The following is a 21,443-nucleotide window of genomic DNA, read 5'->3' on the forward strand; positions in this document are numbered from 1 at the left end:
GTTACCTGGGAATTCTGGAGGGAGGGGAGTGGGGGTGTGTGATTGAGGGGGTGGGGGAGCTGCTAAAAGCTGTGCACTTCCTTTTGTGTTTCATCTTGATGCATTCTCAATCATCCAGGGAAATAAATCTCCAAAAGTCACCAACTTGGAGTGTTTCAGTTTGCCATCTTAGGGAGAAATCAACACACATGGGTATATGTCCTTTGTTGCTGAGATTTATTGATAAAACCAGTACAAAAAACCATGCAACACCTACGCTTTAGCGTGATGTCTTGGAAGCGGTTTCGTGCCATAGTTCCAATTATCTGTGGGTTTCCCAGGTTTGCTGACCAGCAGTCATTTAGAGATGGAACCCTGTTAACCCCCCGCAAGATGACAATTGCAATAAATGCCATTAGTTCAGGGAGGTCCATGAACCAATGAACATGCTCCATGCACCACTCAGCAGGCCATTTGTAAATATGTGTACAAATGGTTGGTTTTTTGTACTGTTTTTTGTAAGCAGGTGGCTCTGACCCCTCATATAAAACATATATGCAGGTATTTCCTGGATAATCCTCCTTTTAGTATTAAGTATAACACAAAGCGAGTGACTGAGCTCATGAACTCATCAGACTTCTAGAAGGCCAAAAATCATTTTTTGCGGTCAGGGCAGTCACCCCCTGGTGACAGGATTTTTCATCAACGTCTTTAACAAAGAGAGACAGTTAATGTACTCGTGTAAGGAATATTGCTGGTGAATAATTTTCTAGCTGTTTAAGCAGGAGGGGGAAAAAAGTACAAAAACACTCTGAAAACATTAAAATATAATCAGTCTGTGTAACGGAGGAGGTTAAATACGGTTCTTAAAGTAATCAGTGTCCAAAAGATATAGTGAATTTCTTCAATGGTAAAAGTTTATTTTAAATATTCCTGAAATGTATGGTTGGTTTGCTTTCTTATTCCCCCCCCCACTTCACACCTGTGAGATATCAGGTGGTTTAATGTGAGTTTACAACCACTTATTTTCTTTGTCCAAAATTTCCTGCCAAAGCCCCAACTAGTGACGGGTGACATCATAAATCTGAGAAACAACAATTTACTGGCCTCGTACATTGATAAAATAGTAATAATTTGTTCAAGTAAGTAGTGTTTCTGGGCTGGCTGTCTAGTTCCCTAAAAAAAAACAACAAAACAAACAAACAAAAAAAAAATACCTCAAGGCAAACAAACTAAGCAGCATGCTGCCAACAGGTCATTCACCTTGGATGTATCTATAAGGCTGGGAAAGACAGGGAAGCTCCATATTGATGGCTCATGCCAAAACTCCATGTGACGATCTAAAACACAAAATCACAAACAGAAAACTTTGAGAAACAGTTTGGCCTGGTTACCTGCAGCAGTGAGTGATGGAGATATAAAGAACATCACTGAAGTAAAAAGATGAATGGAACTACAGCAGAATTTGGCTGTGAAGTCAGTTTTCATCATAGCAAAGTTTGTTTGAAGTTGTATGTTTTCCAGATGGTTTTAGCAGCAGGAGGAATGTGTGGTACAGCTAAACGAATTAAGTCATTGAATTGATGGTTCAGGCCTGTGAAGCTTTCACTTTGAGATGCGTGGAAATCTGTGCAAGAACTAAAAGACTCATTTTCAGGCTTGTGAAACATATTGTTGTTGGTTGGCTGTATGGCTGCCTTTGTGTAATCAGGAAGCATTACTGATTAAGCTGTTTGCTGAATAAGCACCTTTTTGTTGACAGTTTGTGATCTGTACATGTACAAGAGAAAACTGTTAGATTAAAGCCTGTCAATGAACTACACACGTGTCTTGAGGTGGTTTCTTCTTAAGGAGTTTAAATTTGAAACCTCTGCTTTAAGAGAAACTAATGTTAACTGCTTAACTGTCTTCAGATTAGCGTGCCAGTGTGACTTCAGTTAAACAGTATTTACCTTTCAGTAGATCACTCCAGACTGCTATTTCTGATGGTGTCTTCAGTTGTGAGGCTGGTAGGGACACTTTTAGCCTCACGCTGATTGAGCACGCTGGTCTGTAGTCAAGGACAAGATCCATTCAGTCACACTTCAGGACATCAGGTAATTTTTGATGAGGAGCTTCAAACATGTGTAGTCCTGTTGCATCTCCAAACTTTTCTCCAAAATGACCATGAAGTTGAGTCGACGTGGCATTTTTACATCTTCTTGATGATTTTTTTGTCTGCAACCCAGCTAAATTTCTTCTGGAGTGTCATCAGCCAGCAAAGCCTTCTTCTCTCTTAATGAATCCTATTCTTGCTTCTGTTGATCTTGTACTTTTTCTTGCTAGTGTTGGTCATATTACAGCCAGGTTTACAAAAAAAAGAGAAAAATAAAAAGCACGTGCCGTTTTCAACAGCCATCTCTTCTGAGTAAAATGTTTTCCATTGCTGCCCATATGTGTATGAACAAAATGACAAAATTAACAACTTCATTTTCATTAAAAAAAAAAAAAAAAAAAAAAAGTAAAAATGTTTGCAATATCCTCCAGTAGGACTCTACTGGAAACACAAATGACTTTCTTCATTAGAAAGCAATTTCTTGAAAAACTTCAGAAGAGCAAAAAGTGACAAAGCTCCACGAAAGAAAGAAAAATGTCAACATGGAAAAGCAGGTAATTCAACTTGATATCAATTAGCGTTAGTGGAAGGGACAGTTTAAAAGCTGACTTTTGAAAGATAAAGTCATAACAAACATTTCATTTTACTTCCTTTTCTTGGATTTTTGCTCTTGCTTTGGTGTCTGTTTACATAACTCTCAGCTGAGCACCGTCACAATTTAACCGACTCAGAAGGAACAAGCTTGTGTGCTGATTGGTTGAAGACATAGACGGGAAAGGGACCAATTGCCATTATGCACAGTACAAAGTGAAACAGTAACAACATTTTAATTATATTTTGATTATCAAAGGAAAGTTGGAAGAAAGTTGGAAGAAATTATTTTAAATTAATATAATATGGACCCCAAAGCGCTTTACACTACATTTAGTCATCCACCCATTCACACACACACACACCTTCACACACTGGTGATGGCAGACAGAGGCGAGGCTGCCGGCCCTCTGACCACCACCATTAGGCAACGGGTGAAGTGTCTTGCCCAAGGACACAACGATCGAGACTGTCAGAGCTGGGGCTCGAACCGGCAACCTTCCGATTACAAGACGAATTGCCAACTCTTGAGCCACCTGAGTAATTGTATTCAGTTGTGCTGCACATGGAAAAGTTTCTGGACACCAACCCTCGAGGACTGGAGTCTGTTACCTGTGCTCTAAAAGATCAAGATAGTGAGCACAATTCCCACCAAATAAATCTGGATGACTGAGTTTAACTCATTACTCTCAGTTTTCTGGGAACTGTTATAAATAGTCTGGCTTCAGAGAGGGACCACCAGACCTCTGGGGAAAATTAGTTAAAAAACAGGCACTGTCACTTTTGTTTCTTAAATTTGAATTTAGTTGTGTGTTAGAAATTCTAATCTTTTTGAAGCTGCACACAAGCGAGTCCTGTAACCTCAGCCCTGGTAGATTTTTATCAAGTCATCCTTTCTGTGAAGACTGAGAGCAATGCAAACAGACACACGGCGGCAGTATTTGGTCTTCAGTCCAACACATCCATTCTCGTTTCCTCCCATCCCAGGTTCAGATAGGAAATGAATTCTGCTCTTCAGTCATGACCTTTGTTAAAAAAAATTGTGTACTTTTCTATATTACCCCTTGAGAATTACGAGAAGGTCTTTTATAGATACAAATTCCAGCCGTTACTGCAACTGCAACTACAACTGCAACTGCAACAGCAATAATCACCCCTTCTCCAACATACAGGGCCACTTTCAGTCCATCGATCCTCTCGCCAGGTTTTTGGCCTGCAGACAGAGGTGTATGATTGGACTTTTGTTAGATATCATCTTATAGAAAAGTGCCCTCTGCAACATCTTTATAACAAAATTTATCTTATTTATCTTTATAAACTCACCAGAGTGAGCGACTTTCAGGTTGACAATGCTGACGACAAGAATTTCTCTCTTCATGCGGCTTGGTCCACTCTGAAAGGCTCTGCACTCGTATATCCCTGTGTCATTAGTTGTTACATTCGTCATAATCAAAGACAAATCCCCATGTGTCATATTTCTGTCCTTCACATCCACTCGGTTGATAAAAGATGGATCTTGGTCTTCTGAATCAAGTTGTTCATCGCGATAGCTGAGCACATACTGACTACTGTTAGCTCTGTGCCACTCTAAAACCTTGACTGGAATATTTTTAGGATTTCTGCAAGGGAGAATGACAGTCTCTCCAGGTTCAGCTGTGACATTTTCCTGTACTGAAGGAGCAGAATCATCCCCCACCTTCAGCTGATCCATTTCAGGGTCATTGGTTGTGCTGGAACCTGTCACAGCTTTCAAAGGACAACGGTTTCAATACTTTGAATAATGCCAAACGTACAACAAACGCACTTGATAAATAGCAAAGAGAGATAAAAGCATATCCTTTTAAAAGAGTACGTGTTCACCAGCTGAGATTTTATGAATCTGAGACCTACTAATGTCAGTCCAGATATACCTGTGAAGGAACGTGAGATATCTAGCAGCAAGCAGGATGTGAGAGCTTCATCGGGTATATCTGCATGTTATTAAGAATAATGGAAAAGTGACGTGTGAGACAGATAGCTGATGCTGCACCAGTCTACCTGTGATATAGCAGAATGTTCTGGTAAATAGCGAGCTGAAGGAGAAACTGATTTAACAAGCAGTCAGTTTTCCAGATCACACTTATTGCGTCTATATTTGAGTGTTAATTCATCAGAAGGCTAAAAGATTGAATGTAGAGGATTTTAATGCAGCCCTGCACCAATTTAAACTCCTGGAGACACATTGATACAGTGGGATGCAAAAGTTTGGGCAACTTTGTTAATAGTCATTATTTTCCTGTATAAATCATTGGTTGTTACAATAAAAAATGTCAGTTAAATATATATATTATAGGAGACACACAGTGATAGTTGAGAAGTGAAATGAAGTTTATTGGATTTACAGAAAGTGTGCAATAATTGTTTAAAAATCAGGCCGGTGCATAAATTTGGGCACTGTTGCCATTTTATTGATTCCAAAACCTTTAGAACTAATTACTGGAACTCAAATTGGCTTGGTAAGCTCAGTGACCCCTGACCTACATACACAGGTGAATCCAATAATGAGAAAGAGTATTTAAGGGGGCCAATTGTAAGTTTCCCTCCTCTTTTAATTTTCTCTGAAGAGTAGCAATGGGGGTCTCAAAACAACCTTCAATTGACCTGAAGACAAAGATTGTTCACCATCATGGTTTAGGGCAGAGCTTCCCAAAGTGTGGGGCCCGCCCCTTAGGGGGGAGCGGGGGGGGTATGAAAAGCGGGGGGGGGACGACGACAAAAAACGCTTGGACACTGCTAGCACGGGGCTCCCACACAAACACAAAGCACGGGGCTCCCACACAAACACAAAGCAGGAGATGAAGCATCGCTGAATATGTTTCCAAACCAACTTCATTCTAAGCCAAAGACTAGAAAATATGGTGACGCATATCTGCCCTTTGGCTTCACCTGCACAAGTGCCGAGGTAGGTCTCCCCTGCAGAATTGGTTTTCCCTGCGTCGGGAGCAGCGCTGGGCTATTCAAAAAAACGGACAAACGGTATCCCACATTCTTGATTTTTAGTTCACAAACACTTGTTGTAATGATTAACTACTCCTGACATTTTGGAGATGTTAGCTCTTTATACAGTAAAGTTACAGCGGGATAAAAATAATATCAGGCTGATCCTGCAATGATTTGTCCCCCGGTTCAAATCACGGACAAACAGCATCCCACAGTTGTTTATATTTTTAAACCCATTTTGCACAGAGAGGCATTTTTTGAAAAATGTATTGATAGCAATGTTGAAAATTATTACACAGGAAAAAAACAACTACACGTAAAATAATCACACCGTGACGCCTCTGCCTTTCTAAATAGAGGGACAGTAATTGCGTGTTTATATGCAAGCGTGTAAAACCTGCAGATAGAGATAAAATACTGTTAATCTGACTATCTGCCATTCTGCAAGTCATCTCATGTAAACAACGTGGTGCACAGCGTGACGTGAAAAAAGGCACATACCTTTGACGTTGCGTGACGAACTCTGTATTCCTCGTCCACACGTAAACGCAAAAAAGGAGTTTTAAAAAATCTCAGTTTTCTGTGATTAGAAATGCTGTTTACGTGTGGACGAAAGGCCCAAACGCATAGAAACAGCTGCGTTTTCAAAAATACCCGTGTAGGTGTGGATGTAGCGTAAAAGAGTTAGTAGTTTATTTTATTATACCTGTAATTTATTGCAGATTACTTGTATTTGCTTAATTGTTTACTAAATGTTTGAGGTGTGAAATAAACCGTAATGGAGCAAAATATGGGTGTGTGTTGTTGGAGGATGTGTTTGTGCGCACGCATGGGGGGAGGGCGCAAACATTTTCTTGTAAAACAAAGGGGGACCTAACAAAAAAAAAAAAGTTTGGGAACCACTGGTTTAGGGGAAGGATACAGAAAGCTGTCTCAGAGATTTAAGCTGTCTGTTTCCACAGTTAGGAACATATTGAGAAAATGGAAGGCCACAGGCTCAGTTTTCAGCTTATGTTTTGACTCGTAGTGCCGTCTTAAATTAAACCCCTTAATTACAGCCACATTAGCTCCACAAATAAGATACAGGTTTACCAGCAATGTTTGTAAACATATATTCAGTCTCCCGCCGCCGGTGCTGAAAGGCTCTGTTTTCAGAATCAACTTTTCTCTTCGCCATTGTGAGGGGCTAGCTAACAGAAGTTTGACCTGATTGACGGGGGAATGTTCCCAGGTAGCCTAGCGTTCTGCAAGGAGGCTGCAGCGCTGCATAATGGGATCTGTAGTTTGTGTGTTATTAGCGCCTCATATCGCCGGGTCATGCATAACAATAATAATAAATCTATATAAAATGATCTCGCGGGGCGGATATAAATGTACGCTGGTCCGGCTGTGGCCCGCGGGCCTCGACTTTGACACATGTGGTTTAGAGGCTGTAATTTCTGCAAAAGGCGGATCTACTAAATATTGATTTCATTTCTTTTTTTGTGGTGCACAAATTTATGCACCTGCCTGATTTGGTTTAAACAATTATTGCACACTTTCTGTAAATCCAATAAACTTAATTTCACTTCTCAAATATCACTGTGTGTGTCTCCCATGTGATATATTTAACTGACATTTTTTATTGTAACAACCACCGACGTATACAGGAAAATGATGACTATTAACAAGGTTGCCCAAACTTTTGCATCCCACTGTATGTGTCTGTAGTATTTATTAAATAACTGTGTCCAGATCTGACAGGGTGTGAGCGGTTTTACAATGATTTACAGAACAAACTCACCATGATGCTCACCTGCCAACACAGACACCGCCAGAATCGGGATTATCAGATAGTGCTTAACAGCCATTTTCACAAACTGAAATGACAAGAACAAACACTCCCGATTTTCAGCCAATGGGCATTTTTGTTTTTTGCATCACTGTATAAAATATAATTCTCTATGAGAAAAAAAAAAAGTTCAGCAAGATATTCCACCATGCTTTTTCATGTCAGAAAGCTGCAAATAAAGCTATAAAAGAATAATGTTCCACGCGTGAAAGGGTTTGCAATATTTTACCAAGTGCTTAAACGTAAATATCACAAAAATAGTATGTATTGCAAGCAAAAGTAATTAAGTTACTAAGCTTAAAAAAGGATAACTTGTTGGTCTATAATATGTGAAGCACATGTCAAATGTATCCCTCATGAATGATGTCAAGTCATTTTAAGCCACAAACAACATTCCGATAGGTAGAAGCTGCAATCAGTTTTTGGCAGTGACTTGTGAAAATGTCGCAGCTGAACGCAGCTTGATAACAAATTATCAACTGTAATAAAGAAGTAAAACTTTTAATACAATCCTTTTTTCGCACGCACGAGATCGGGGTAGGATCAAATAATAGGCGTGATGAATACCGGAAACAGCCGTTCTGAGTTATTAGCTAGCGGTTTGGTTAAAACTCAAAATTGACAGTTCGATAAAAAAGGCGAACAGACACTTACTAGCAAAAAATATTCTGCGGGTCAGACAATGCCCGACATAGGTCTATTTATGTGTTTTATGCTGTTTAAATCGTGAAAATGTAGCATTAAACTAAAACGTGCTGAGTCATTCAGCGAGCACACTGCGAATCAATGAAAAGGTTAACTTAAAAGTTTATCTGACGTCTTAGACTTGAAAACTTGTTTTGGGGGTAAATACCTGTTTGCGTAGCATTCAAGTTGTATGTAAATGCATAAAATCATCCAGCTTTCCAAATTACCTTGGCTGTATGTGCCCGTTTGAAGCTGAAGCAAGCACCGGGACAGCCAACAGGAAATGTGCGATCGCATGGGCTGCGGAAGACGATTAGTGCCACTGGAAAGAAAAAAAAAGTGGGCACGTCTTATGTTTTTTCTTTTTTCAAAACTCTGAGATTAAAGTCAGAATTGTGAGTAAAAAAAGCTCACAAGTCTGGAAAAGGAAAAAAAAAAGACTTGCCCACTTTTTTTGCCAGATGTCACCAAAGATGACTGTGTTAAAAAGCTTCTAGTAATGAACCGCTTTTCATACAAGGTCCTTTGCTTCAATCTGAAAAATGTAGACAGGTTGTGAATGCTGCCTAAACCTTGACAGAAAGCTGTGGAGGACAGGAGGACCATGACACTCAACTGAATATCACTTTTACAGTCCCATACAAACATCAGGATCGATTACACTAATGTTAATGTGAGTTTGTTTATTGTGGTGCCTAAGCAGGTTTTGTTTGGTGGTGTCAAGTCAAACGTATGTTTATTTTAAGGAGAAAGTTAAAGTATGTAAGTATCAGCAGCAGAATGCACCTGAAAATAAATGCCATCATTTTGGATTAATAATACTGCTGTGTTTGTTGCATCATGATTTATATATTCTGAGGTTAGTTGGACTATAGCAGGGTCTATAACCGGCCCTCGAGGCCTGGAGTTGCCCACCCCTGGTGTACAGGGCCGTGCAGAGAGGTTTAAAGGGGCGGGTGCTCAAAGTTAAAAAGGGGCACATTGAACCAGGCTGAATAACAACAACACACATTCATCAAGAATCTAATATGGGAAGGGCAGGGCTGTGTTGATCTGAGACTGTAGACATTAAAAAGTCCATAGGAGAGATGGTAGCTGATTAAACAAGTGTCATGAGATAATAACAAAATGCAAAGATTGGTGACAGCGCTTGGAACCATAAGGCAACAAAACACTGTGAGAAATAATTTAGGCTCTGCTTGTGAATCACTCTTTGCTTCTCTTCTTCCTTCCATCATTTCATATATCCCTCTCCACTTGAGAACAAGGCACAACTTGCTATTGCAATAAACTATAATCTAATTATCCACACCTAACAACTCTTGCACTTAATCTATAATAAAATGATGACAGAAAAATGTTATAGCACTGCATTTAGTAGCCTCACACAGCTCCTGCTGTTTCCTCCTCATGTCCTTACCAGGCATGTCTGGACAATGTTATATCATGAGTAATATTTTTTTTTTAAATCCATCTAAATAAAACACACACATGCACACACAGTGACATTTTAGACCTTCTTCAGAATACCGTATATACTATGGGCATTAGAGCAGGGCGATATGGCCAAAAATATTTATCACGATATATATTTGAAAATTTGCAATAACGATATAACTGACGATATAATTGATGCGAGACAAAATACAACTCCACAACATTACTAGCGCAAACAGACAACCTTCCATTTATTTTCACTTAAACAAGAAGCTGGTTTTTATGTACATTAAAGCTTTATAAAAATGTAACAGTGCAAATGCAAATTCCTTGCTGAAAGTTTAACCAAAAGGCATTTCCAGTAGAAATAGGCTGACATATACTGAGCATAACCATGTATAATATCCACTGAAGTTAAAAAGAGGTGCTTTGCAACATTAAACTGCAGTGTGCAGTACGTATTTTTCGGACCATAAGGTGCACGGGATTATAAGGCACATTAGCAGTCAGATAAATCAAACTTTATTAAACTCATTCTTCTTGCTTCCTCCACTTCTGTACCATTGATTCATTAATGTTGAATTCTCTGGCAGCGGCTCTATTCCCATGTTGCTGCAGTATATTAATGACTAACCTCGTATTGTGGATGGATTATCTCAGTTGTTCTCCTGACTGAAGATTGGTCCTTTTACAGCATCCTGCCATGCGATTGCATTTGTCTCTAACCATGAGGAACCTTAACGTTAACTTTTATAAGTGGAAAAGTGTTAGTGTTCGTCCTTCAGCTTCACTGTTTATGTTATGCTAACATAGCTGTGTCGCTAGCGATCACGTAGCACATCATTATATACCAGCTAGCCCAACTTCAGTAACCCTACAAACGTCACTGCTGTTTAGTTTCCTGTCTTCATTTATGTTGGAAGTGATAGCAGAGCTGTACGTTTGATTTTTTTCAGAAATCTCTCAGTCAGAACATGCTATATCATGCTTAGGTAACTAGCGAAACTAGCGAGCTAACTTCCGCTAGCTTCCTGCTAGCTTCTAACTCCGTTAAATGTAATACATTTTGTTTTCATGGATGCCTGGAAGTTAAACTTTATAGTTACACCTGGTAAAGCAGCAACGCTGATCGTTTTTATTAAAGATGAAAGAATTTAGACAGTTTTTAACTCTCAGTGATGCTGCAGTTTTCGTTTGACCTGAAGTATACGGAGTTTAGGACCCAGATTACTCCCAGATTTAAGGGCATCTTAGTCCGACGGCCGCTTGCATGTTCTGCAAAAAAATGTGCTTTGTCGTGTATCTGACAGACAAACACCAAACCAGTTCCACATCACTGAAGTTGCACCATTTTTACAAACCAATTCTGGTTCATCTGTTTCACTCAACAATCGGCCATGTGCGTATGAAAACAAAGGCACTGCGCATGCGTGTTTTACTCATATTCTATCGCGATATTTCATTTTCCTATCGTTGCCTAACATTATACCGGTATTACCGTGAACGGTATAATATGGCCCAGCCCTAATGGGCATCATGGTGCTGATCCAGAATCCTTACATTATTATTTATTACTAGAGCTACAATAATAAAGCAATGAGGAGGGGGAAGTAATAAATATGAAATAATGTATTTATGATGATTCCATTTGTTTCACTATCCACTCTGTGCAGGGGCAAAGCTTATTACATTTTTAAACTGTAGAGATACAATAAATTTTACTGCTGTAAAATCCAAATTTTGTCTTATTTAAAATATAAATCTAATATAATCTGCTTCTTAATGTATGTTCTTTAAAATACAGCTTGTGTTTTTTTAATATATTCTAATTATAATAATTATTATGTGGACATGCATATTAGATCGTTTTTAGTAAAATATAATCCCTCCAGAAAGGCAGGAAAAGCCCGGAAACTTACTTTAAAACTAAATATGTTCCCTAAAACGGTGACAGAGCTACAGACCCATGACAGCCTTACACAGGTAGCCAGCAGCTATGACTAGCACTACCTGTGCAGTTAATAAAAGGACAGGTAATGTTTGTCGCGCTGTTGCACACACAGCACGCTCGTTTGTTTCAGTGCGTCAGTTGCAACAAGACAACTTACCAACGTGTACGTAATAAGCTAATACTCCTGGGTGCTACACACTACAGTGTACGCTGTACACCTACTTACTGGTTTTGTCGCATCAGTCTGTGTCTCTGAGTTAACTTGTGTTTCTCCTACAGCTCCGGACCGCTAAAAATGCGCGTGCTCTTTGTGAGCTCGTTCCCGGCTGGTAACCAGCGCGTTCTTCCGTCAAGGGCGATCATTGGTTAAATGTGATCATGTGACTGATGCAAGCCAGATCCTTTTATTTAGCAAAACTGTGATTAATAGTTCAATATTATTGTTGAGGGGCACAGACAGGACTCCGCACGCACGCACACACACATAAAAAATAATAATAATTTTTTTTTTTTTAAAAGTTGGCTCAACAAAAGGGCACTTTGGGCACCCATCAGGAAAGGGGCGGGTGCTCAAGCCCCTATAGCCCCCCCCCCCCCCCCCCTCTGCACGTGCCTGCTGGTCTATAGTGTTACATCATATTTTATAAGGATTTTATGTGTATCATTTCTGCCCAGTTTGACCCATTTAGCAAACGTCAGCCTGTTTTTCCTCTGATATCTATTCTATATGAATTAAGACAGTTATGACTGACAGGTCTGATTTTCTCCCCCAATAAAATAATATTTAATATATTACTCTACTTATTTTATTACATTTTTTACATCTTGGGATTTTCTTTTTACCCATATCGTATAAGTAAGCTTTCATTTTCAGACAATATTTAGAAAAACAATATTTATCTATTTGATAGATAATGCATCATTATATACAGTGTAAGAGACATTTGCCTTTGAGATAAAAAAGATATAAAGTGATATGAAATAATTTCACATTCAATGTTTGCTGAAGCTCAGTATTTAAAACATTTGACAAGTTAAAAGGTCAGAGGTCTCCCTCCCCCTCTCTCTGCTTTCCCCTGCTGTGTGTGCCTGTGTCCAGATTCAGATAAAGACAGTTCTCCCCAAATGTGCCAGCATCACTGCTGATATCACTAAAAGGCTCACATGAATACTAATGAAAAATGTAATTTTGAGTGTCATGTTTGTCAACAATGTGTTGTTATACTTTTCTCATGTTAGCTGATTTTTGGGATAATGTCAACTAATATGATCATAATAAAATAATAATAAAAGCACTAAATGACATTTTAGTGTCTTTAATTGTCCTTAACAAAAAGCACAACAATAAAAACAAATGACTGGAGTCTTTGTATACAGTCTCCAAATTTGATCCTATTACTGAAAACACTTTATTATTATTATTATTATTATTATTATTATTAATAATAATAATAATAATAATAATAATAATAATAATAATAATATATAGCTATGGGTGTGGGTGCTTTAGGGGCTACAGGTCCCTAGATATTGCTGCCAGTGCTTTTGATCCTCTTTGGATGTTGGCTGCCTTTTGTTCTATTCTCTGTTAACATTTTCTGTTGGTGTTCCATTGGTTGTGTTGCTTTCCTTTTGAATATGGTATACACTACTTTTTGTGTCATTGATGTCCCAGTGCTTCTGCCCTATTTTTTTGTGTCTGATCATTTATGATTCGTTTTACCACAGCTTTATTTAATGATATCTGAAAATCAAATATCTGCAATTTTACTGATCAGTAAATCAGTCAATCTTTATTGACAGACTTTGCATCCATAGTGAAAAAACAACAACACCCCCAAAACAAAACAAAAAAACAACACAACATGTAAGACTGCACTTAAAATGAAGAGTGATAAGTCTGTGTGTTTGGCAGTTTTTGACCAGCAGGTGGCGAGGGAGGTCTGTGTGCACATAAAGCCTGAGGATTAAACTCTTTTGCAATCAAATTGGCTGAAAGACTTCATGAAGCTTCATTTAGCTGTCACTAGCTCGAGCTGGTCCTTAAATACTGGATGCCTGATGAGTAAACAGGAGTGACAGGTTAAGTGGGAACCTGAGGACTCCACCCAGTGGGTGGGTCTGGACAGGACCTGCCCAACATTTTCAGAAACAGCAGGTGAAGAGAACACAAAAACAGACAACATCCTTAACCAGCCGGGGCCCATGAGACACTGTTTTACAGCTATAGCTGTCATACTTTCTGCGCTTTGGATCTTTACTATTGTCTGAGCCAAAACTCCCACCTTGTCTTTATTACTGACTGCAATTCAAGAAACTCCAAACAGAGGCCAATACTGAAAAATATAAATCAATGACTGAAAACAGAAAAACACACAAACCACGAGAGAGCTGATGGTTAACTTAAGGTTGTGGTCCAATCAAATCTCTTACTACGTAATTTTTCTGCTTCTATGGAATGGAAAAGGGTCTTTCGTTATATTCAGACAAAGAAACCACAAAGGGAGGGGACGCGAGTTTCATTTTACTGTAAACTGAGTGAAGTGTCATTATTAAGTCTCAGTCAAATATGACCAATTGAAAGAATGAAGGGTGCATATGTCCTGTGGCTGCTGTGTAAGTACACCACATATTCTTTTGTCAGATTATTGTGAAACTTAAACTAACTGAGTGTTATTCTATTTAGGGTTGATCTCCCTGCTGTGTGGCTCAACAAATCAAGGTTAGTTCACTTTGTTTTATTCTACCAGGAAACCCCACTTTATACAATTACATGTTTAAATACAACATGGTGTACAAAAAACAAACGAATGTTTTAAGATATGCTTTCACTTACCAGAACATATAATTTCACAGGCCTCCGTAGTTTTCCCATGAATTATTTCCATGTAGCTCGTAACTGAGCTGAGACAGAAAAAGGTACAGAGATAAGCTAAAGGTTTAAGTATCAAGGTTAATACAATAAAAATAAAATAAAAGGTAATTTCTGGTGGCAGTTTCAGTGGAAAGTGATTCAGAGACATAAATATAGATATGCATCTAAATCTGGATTTTTTTAAATGAAGGCTTCATAACAAAGATGTAGTCAAATACATAAAAGTTGCTTCAACAAGGTACTCTTGGTTTATATGCTCTCTGTGTATCTGTGAACTACAGTTCACAGATACAACCAATCATTAATTAATGGTTAAAAAGCGTAAGGCTAGAAGGATATGTGCTCGCTGAATGTGCATGCATGATTATGTGTTTTTTTAAATCGTGGTTTACTGCTATATACTTTATGGTGAAGTGACTGATTCACAGGAAACCAAAGACAAAGAAGCCTAAATCCAGTCATGTCCAGTTGTCTTTGTACAAACTAGTTTACATTTTAGGAATTCAAAGTGACGAAGGATTTTTTCCCCTCACACCCTTTCAAAGGCCTATTTAAGGGGTTAAGACTTGGTTTTAGGCGTAACAGGTTTGGCAAAGCATTAATAAGAGTAAATGTCCTCACAAATATAGCCAAACATACATGCCTGTGTGTGTATTGTATAACACTTCATGTATACACAGCAGGCAGCAGCTGTCGTGGAGGAAGCAGCGGTAACAGAGGAACCTTTCGTCCAAATAACCTCAAACTCAAAATGGAACTTGCTCACGTCCACAAAATACCCCGACAGTTTTGTAGTGAATCTGATGAAGGGTCGTTGAGCTGAGCAAGGAAAAGATGCAATTAGAGACAGATTTCTCAAATCATTAGATGATATCCAGCTAAAAGGAAGTATTTAAAAAAAGCTTCAGCAATTTTGCCCAACGTAGTAATAAAAAATACCTGATGTAAAATTGATTGATTGTTTCCTGTGAAATCCAGTGGTGTTGATACTGAAGTTTTGTATTTACACATAAAAGTACTGTCTCCACGTTCATTTGAATTTCATTTTGAGGCTGAGCTGCTGGGGGGCAGTGGTGTGCATTGAATGCTTTGCTGTGGCCAAGAAACCCTCTTAAATGCATGCACAAGATAGCAGTCACCACAGTTCAGGTTGGTTAGCTCCTCACTGATGATATGACCCGAGTTTATAATGCACAACCTCGTGAATGTTGAAACTCGTCAGCTTCGGACTTCGACTGCAAACTTAAACTTATAGCTACTGTTCGGTCGGTGGGTTGTGGTTGGAGACCCAGCTTTCATCAGCAGTGATTAGTCTTGACAAAAAAGGTCACATTAGATGTGAACGTGGGTCATTCAGTAGTAAAATAATTAAAGCTCTGCAACATTTTACCTTTTATACTATGAATATTTTCTAGTTAAGAGGGCTCTGAAATTCTGCCTCATTTTATTTTTTTTTCCAGCATTTCAGAGCCTTCTTAACAATGTCTGCATAAACGGACTGGCAGACTGACTCCATAACAACAAGAAAAGAGAATTCACATAACCTTTTTCGACCTGCAGAAAGAAAGGTGATCACCATTGCACCTTCTGCAACAGCTGTTGCTCACTTACCCACAACATCCTGTTCAGCTTGATGACATACACTGTTTCCTGATTTTGAAGCATTTAGATAAGTAAACTGGGCATCTCTCATCTCAGAAAACATCCTGTGTAGATGGTGTGCTCTGCGCCTTGAATCTTGACCTAACCTGCTGCTCACCATCACCACAAACTATATATAAACTTTCCATTCCAAATAAAAAGTGAACATATTTAGACTTGACAATTGAGTGATAAATGAATGCTAGCATGCTTGGTTAGAAACCCGCATTCACAAACTGGATACACTGCAAAGACACTTATGTTTTAATTGATACTAAGTAACATACCAATCCAATTCCTACAACTTCAGTTATTAAAACTGAAAAATCAACGGTCTGCACCACACAGGAGGCTCAATAACATAATTTAAATGCTTCAAATAGAGCCAGCAGCTCAATCATGCTTCAGAGGTTCAGTTGAGTGACTTTGATTAACTGAGGTAAAGCCGTACAGATTTTGGCATCTATAGCAGCCGATATCACCATCCAACTATCAGTCTAACGTGCCACACCTGGCCAATCCTCAACAAAATCCAAGTGGATTAGTTAAATAAAAGAATTTATGTTATGAAAACAAGGGAAACTACCCAAAAAACCCAAACATTGCTTTGTAGCAGGCTGTTAACATTTGTTTTTCTGCTCTTGCTCTTGACGAAGGCGGTCGCACTTTTCTCCTCTCCTCCTCCTCCTCTCCCTTAGCTTCCCTGCTTAGCCTCTTATGTCCTTGTCTAGTCTCGTGTTTTTTGTATTACTTTTCCCTGGAACACTCTCTCACAGTCTGTTCTCTAAAACCTAAAAGAGGAATTATGGATTGGATCAACTGGTCCCTGAATGCAATTGACACCCCTCTCTCAACGAGAAGTTTGAGCTTGGGTGAGCTTGAGTGCTGAAGACATCTACCTATTCGGAATATTGATAACAGGGTTCTGGCGGATCGGAGCTGACTTGGCCCTGACTTATTGAAGAATTAAGAAAGCGGAACCGGCTGTTCAAACCCCCACAAGGCTGCCCGCTGGGATTGAAACGATGGGAGAGGCATGAGTTTCTCAAAATGGGCTCATTGAGTGCAGCACGGATAAGATCTTGGAGAAGCTACGGCTGCTGTGAATACTCAGAATAAGATCTCTGACTGCAGACTGGATACATCTCGGAAGGGCTAGCTCGGAATAACATCTCTGGGCGCAAATTGGATGACATCTCGGGGGAGGCACACTGCCGTGAGTTCTCAGAATCCTTGAGTACATGAAATGACAACATCACAGAACGCAAGTATGGCGAAGCTCGCGGCTCTCCAACGGGAGATTGAGAGACCAGTGTTGGACTGTAGAACTGCTTTGAAATTCATATGAGCTGTTCGCACTAAAGTAAAAAGCGCCATCACTTCATGCGGATACCCCTTTGGCGCCAGCTGCGGTCTCAAGGCTGGAGCTGAACAAAAACACCCTGATAACGACTGTGTTTAGACTGTTCCTTCCCATTCCATGCAAGGCCACTTGGGTTGGCTGGAAGACTGTTTACTTAGCCTAGCAGGGCGAAGGACACTGTCTCAGCTGAACTCTGGACACGCACAGACATATACACTGATATGCACACACTCATCCCCCCTCCCTTTCCAAACGCCTTCGACGCTTATTCCCTTCCGATGCTGCACCCTTTACCCACCCCTGTTGCTTTTCATGTGTTTCTTTGGTGTATTAAAAGTTTTTTCATGTTTTATGTGCAGAGGTGTTTTTTTCTGTTCTCAAACTGATCTCCCTGTTGGAGCTCAGTGTGGGGGGAGTTATTTTTTTCTCCTTATCCTTTCTCATGTGGTGCATTTTCCATTGTTATACCTCTCTGACCTGTCTTCCCCATGTGATGTTTTGTGTAATGTATGTATAGTCGGAGGGTAAGATGGCGCAGCCATTGCGTGCAATAGGTCGGCAGCCTTATGAAATTTCCCCTTGTGGGACTAATAAAGGTATATCAATTCAATTCAATTAACATGTTTATTTCTGCTTTAAAGTTGAACATTTTAACATGTGAATGGCCCACTTTTGGAGCCAGTCTCAGGTGGACATTAAAGGAACTGCAGCATTTGGCGGTTTCATTTCTCCGTTCTGAAGGATTCCACTTCACTGACATTCCATTTGGTGTGGATTTCTTTTTTAACCTTTAGCAACAATCACTCTGCACTATGAATCTTCTGCAATTAACTGCAATCACCCGAGTCACAAAGACTATAAAATGCCCCACAATGTCCTCAGGTTTCAACTGTGAAACTAAGGGCTGCACTACTCTATGACAAACCTATTATTCATTATAGCTTTACTACATGTTTTGGTAATCATTCTGACAACTTCAGATCTCAAATTCAAAGATAATTGGCATACTTCCTCCAGGAGATATTTGAAGAGACTGATGGGTATCCTTAATGAAGATTATAAACTGATGTCCTCAGGAAAAGCTACAGGTTACCAAATTATTAGTTAAATAGGCACAAAATATCTTAAGTGCTTTTATCAATCAAACTGACAGATGAAATTGTGAATGAGCGTTTGTATGTTTTATCTCATATGATGAGATTCCAAGACCCAGGGGATATAAGAAATTCCAGTCTAACCTAATGTAATCTAATCCTGAATAACTGTGGTTGCATGGAGTTTAACCATACCCTAGATAAACCTGGATAAATGGGAGTGATCCCAAACAACTACTGCCCTTAAAAACCACCTTCCATACTTAAATGTTGGTGTTTGTGGATGGTTCTGTGTGCATTAATTGTTTCACTGTAATTCTCAGAGACAATCTGATGGCTGCCTCAGGGTTTTGTAAATGTGCATAATCCATATCTTCCCCACAGCTCGTCTGACTGTGAGCCCCAGCAGCTCTCAGCTGTTTGAAGGTGACTTTTTGTCTCTGAGCTGTGAGGCTGAGGACTGCCCTGCTGGATGGACTGTGAGGAGGAACACGCCCAAACGACAAAGGAGTCGGTGTGGAGATGGGTGGGGAAAACAAGTCGGTTCGTGTTGTACCATCACCTACATCTTCAGAAGGGACAGTGGTGTTTACTGGTGTGAGTGCGGAGAGGGAATAAGCAGTAACACCGTCAACATCACTGTGACTGGTAAGAATATTGTGTGTAGTTAGTGTTGGTGAAGCTGTGTGTCAGTGGATGAAATGCTGTAGTTTGTGTCTGTGTGGAGGTGGCCGAGTGATCCTGCAGAGTCCTGTGCTTCCTGTGATGGAGGGAGACAGCATCACGCTGCTCTGTAAATCAAAGCCCCCACATTCAAACCTCTCAGCTGTTTTCTATAAAGATGGCTCCGTCATCAGGACTGAGTCGACAGGTCACATGACCATTCCTCATGTTTCCCTGTCTGACGAAGGCCTCTACAAATGTCACATCAGTCAACATGGGGAGTCTCCACCCAGCTGGATCACTGTCACAGGTAATTTTCAGTATGATCAACATTTATTTCATCCATAGATGGACATAGATAGCATGAGGTCACCCATTAGTCAGTGAAGTCCCAATATGAGACCTCAGGCTTTTTAGCTATCACCACTTCGATGTTTTCAAACCTGCAGGTCGGATCCAACCAAAGACTTTAATTGGCTAAAGACTTCTTATGTGTTCTGTTTAACCTGAAACTACCCAATAAAGTAATCAGGAAGGTGCTTAGTGAGGTCGCAGAGTGAGGAAGCTGAGTTTCCCATAGACCTCTACACCATCTAAAGGTTTTTTTTCCTACCACAGGAGTTGCCCCCTGGTGGCCAATGGATAGCGTCACTTTTCAGACGAGATCTGAAAGTTGCGTCCATCTAAGATTACCATCTTAGATTTCATCCATGAATCACCTGAACAGTGCCATTCTCTTTACAGGTAAACCTACAACTACAGCCCTGCCTTCCACATTATCCCCACCCTCTACATCAACCCTGTCTTCTGCCTCAACTTTGCTTTCTGTCTCAACCCCAATGACCACACCGATCCAATCCACTGCCATGGCGTCTCCTTCTGCCACAGCTCTGCCTACTGATTCAGCTCCACCAGCTGTCTCCATTCACCGACCACTTGTCTTGAGAGTGGTCTGCCACCTGGTGGTGTTCTGTCCATATGTCATCACAACTGTCCTAATGGTGTCTTTATATCGACAAAGACCCACAGGTAACTTTCACTGTCAGATGATCAATCTATTAAAGGGGATCTGTTGTGTTTTTGTTTATTTTCTGTCATAATTGTATGCATGCAGCTACGGTGGTGGACTTTGCCATATATAAAGACTATTAGAGGCCTGAAACGGCCAAAGTTAGAACAATTAATGAAGAGAGGACACAAAAACAGAACAGAGAAGACCTGTTAAAAAAATCCAAAATCTAAATCTTTATTTAAAAATTATAGGCAGTTTGGCACAGATAGGCAGTCTGCATAGTATATAGTATAAAGAAAACAAACTGAGAAACAAGCATGGGATCATACATGGAAACACTGAAACTAGCTAACACACTGGGAATGTCGGGAGAGCCTCGAAATCCGAGATACTGTAAGAACAAAGACAATCTGATCTATCAATCAATTCTCAGGTGTAAGTAAGACAAATTGAGCACAGGTGAAGCTGTGTTGATTACTTTGAAATGTAAATCATGCAAAGCAACTTTAGAAGGGCCTTAGAAGAAAAATACAGATGTGGAAATGGGTCCCCTTAAATTCTGATTGTTTTTCTCACTTATTATTACCTCATTATGACTGAACTCTTTGTCTCCATAGCAACAGCGCCACACCCCCACCCTGAGCAGAAACTGACAGAGGACTTTGACATCATGGAGGTCACCATCGAGCATCATTTCTAAACTGCACAGAACAGAGAAATATTTTTGTCATGTAAAAGTAATAAATATTAGATTAAATAGATCTGATATTTTATGGCAGCACAAAGTCATGTATAACGTTGGAGGTAAACAAAGTGCAGTTTTTTGACTGCATATTCATATCTACAAGCCCAGTTTATTACCAAAGAGACAAATGATTTCTTCTACTCCACTCCTACCCACTCCTCCCACAACCAACATGTTTTTCAATGTTGTATAGATGCTTTCCTGTATCACTGATGTCTCAGTACTCCTGCCATGATCTGTAGGTTTAAGTTCAGCTTTGCCTAATGGTATCTGTAAATTAAATGACTGTAATTTCACCTAATGTTTTGGTAATATGTACAAATCCTCATTTCCTTCTACACTTACATATGCAGGAACCCCAAAATCCAACATTTACACCCCCATTTCACAATCTTTGCGAACTTTGATATATTTCCTATATAATATCTAATCTATGTGATTTACCAAATCTAAGACCCATCAGTGCTTATAAACTACCAGATGACTTCTGCTGCTTCTTC

The 21,443-nt window shown here is 39.6% G+C and overlaps 2 protein-coding genes across 3 annotated transcripts; one reads left to right on the forward strand and one right to left on the reverse strand.

Annotated features, from left to right (window-relative positions):
- Nucleotides 1–1,253: 1,253 nt before the first annotated feature.
- LOC146617581 (uncharacterized) lies at nucleotides 1,254–7,494 on the reverse strand. The gene is made up of 4 exons (XM_085372375.1): nucleotides 7,440–7,494; nucleotides 3,989–4,411; nucleotides 3,727–3,878; nucleotides 1,254–1,319 (listed from the first exon to the last, which is right to left on the reverse strand). Exons 1-4 carry the CDS (start codon nucleotides 7,492–7,494, stop codon nucleotides 1,254–1,256), a joined length of 696 nt encoding a protein of 231 aa, XP_085228501.1.
- Nucleotides 7,495–14,127: 6,633 nt separating this feature from the next.
- Nucleotides 14,128–20,898, forward strand: LOC146617582 (low affinity immunoglobulin gamma Fc region receptor III-like). 2 transcript variants are annotated; one of them, XM_085373645.1, is made up of 7 exons: nucleotides 14,128–14,166; nucleotides 14,237–14,272; nucleotides 18,908–19,171; nucleotides 19,251–19,496; nucleotides 19,931–19,987; nucleotides 20,060–20,215; nucleotides 20,816–20,898. In XM_085373645.1, the coding sequence occupies exons 1-7, from the start codon at nucleotides 14,136–14,138 to the stop codon at nucleotides 20,896–20,898; spliced, it is 873 nt and encodes a 290-aa protein (XP_085229771.1). In that variant the 5' UTR covers nucleotides 14,128–14,135. The 2 variants fall into 2 exon arrangements, with proteins under 2 accessions (XP_085229771.1, XP_085229770.1); XM_085373644.1 differs by having other exon boundaries at nucleotides 19,931–20,215.
- The last annotated feature ends 545 nt before the right edge of the window (nucleotides 20,899–21,443 follow it).

The sequence above is a fragment of the Diplotaxodon limnothrissa genome, linkage group LG15 (assembly GCF_057381915.1).
Source record: "Diplotaxodon limnothrissa isolate DT_005_m linkage group LG15, D_limnothrissa_male_GT1.1, whole genome shotgun sequence".
NCBI classification, from domain to species: domain Eukaryota; kingdom Metazoa; phylum Chordata; class Actinopteri; order Cichliformes; family Cichlidae; genus Diplotaxodon; species Diplotaxodon limnothrissa.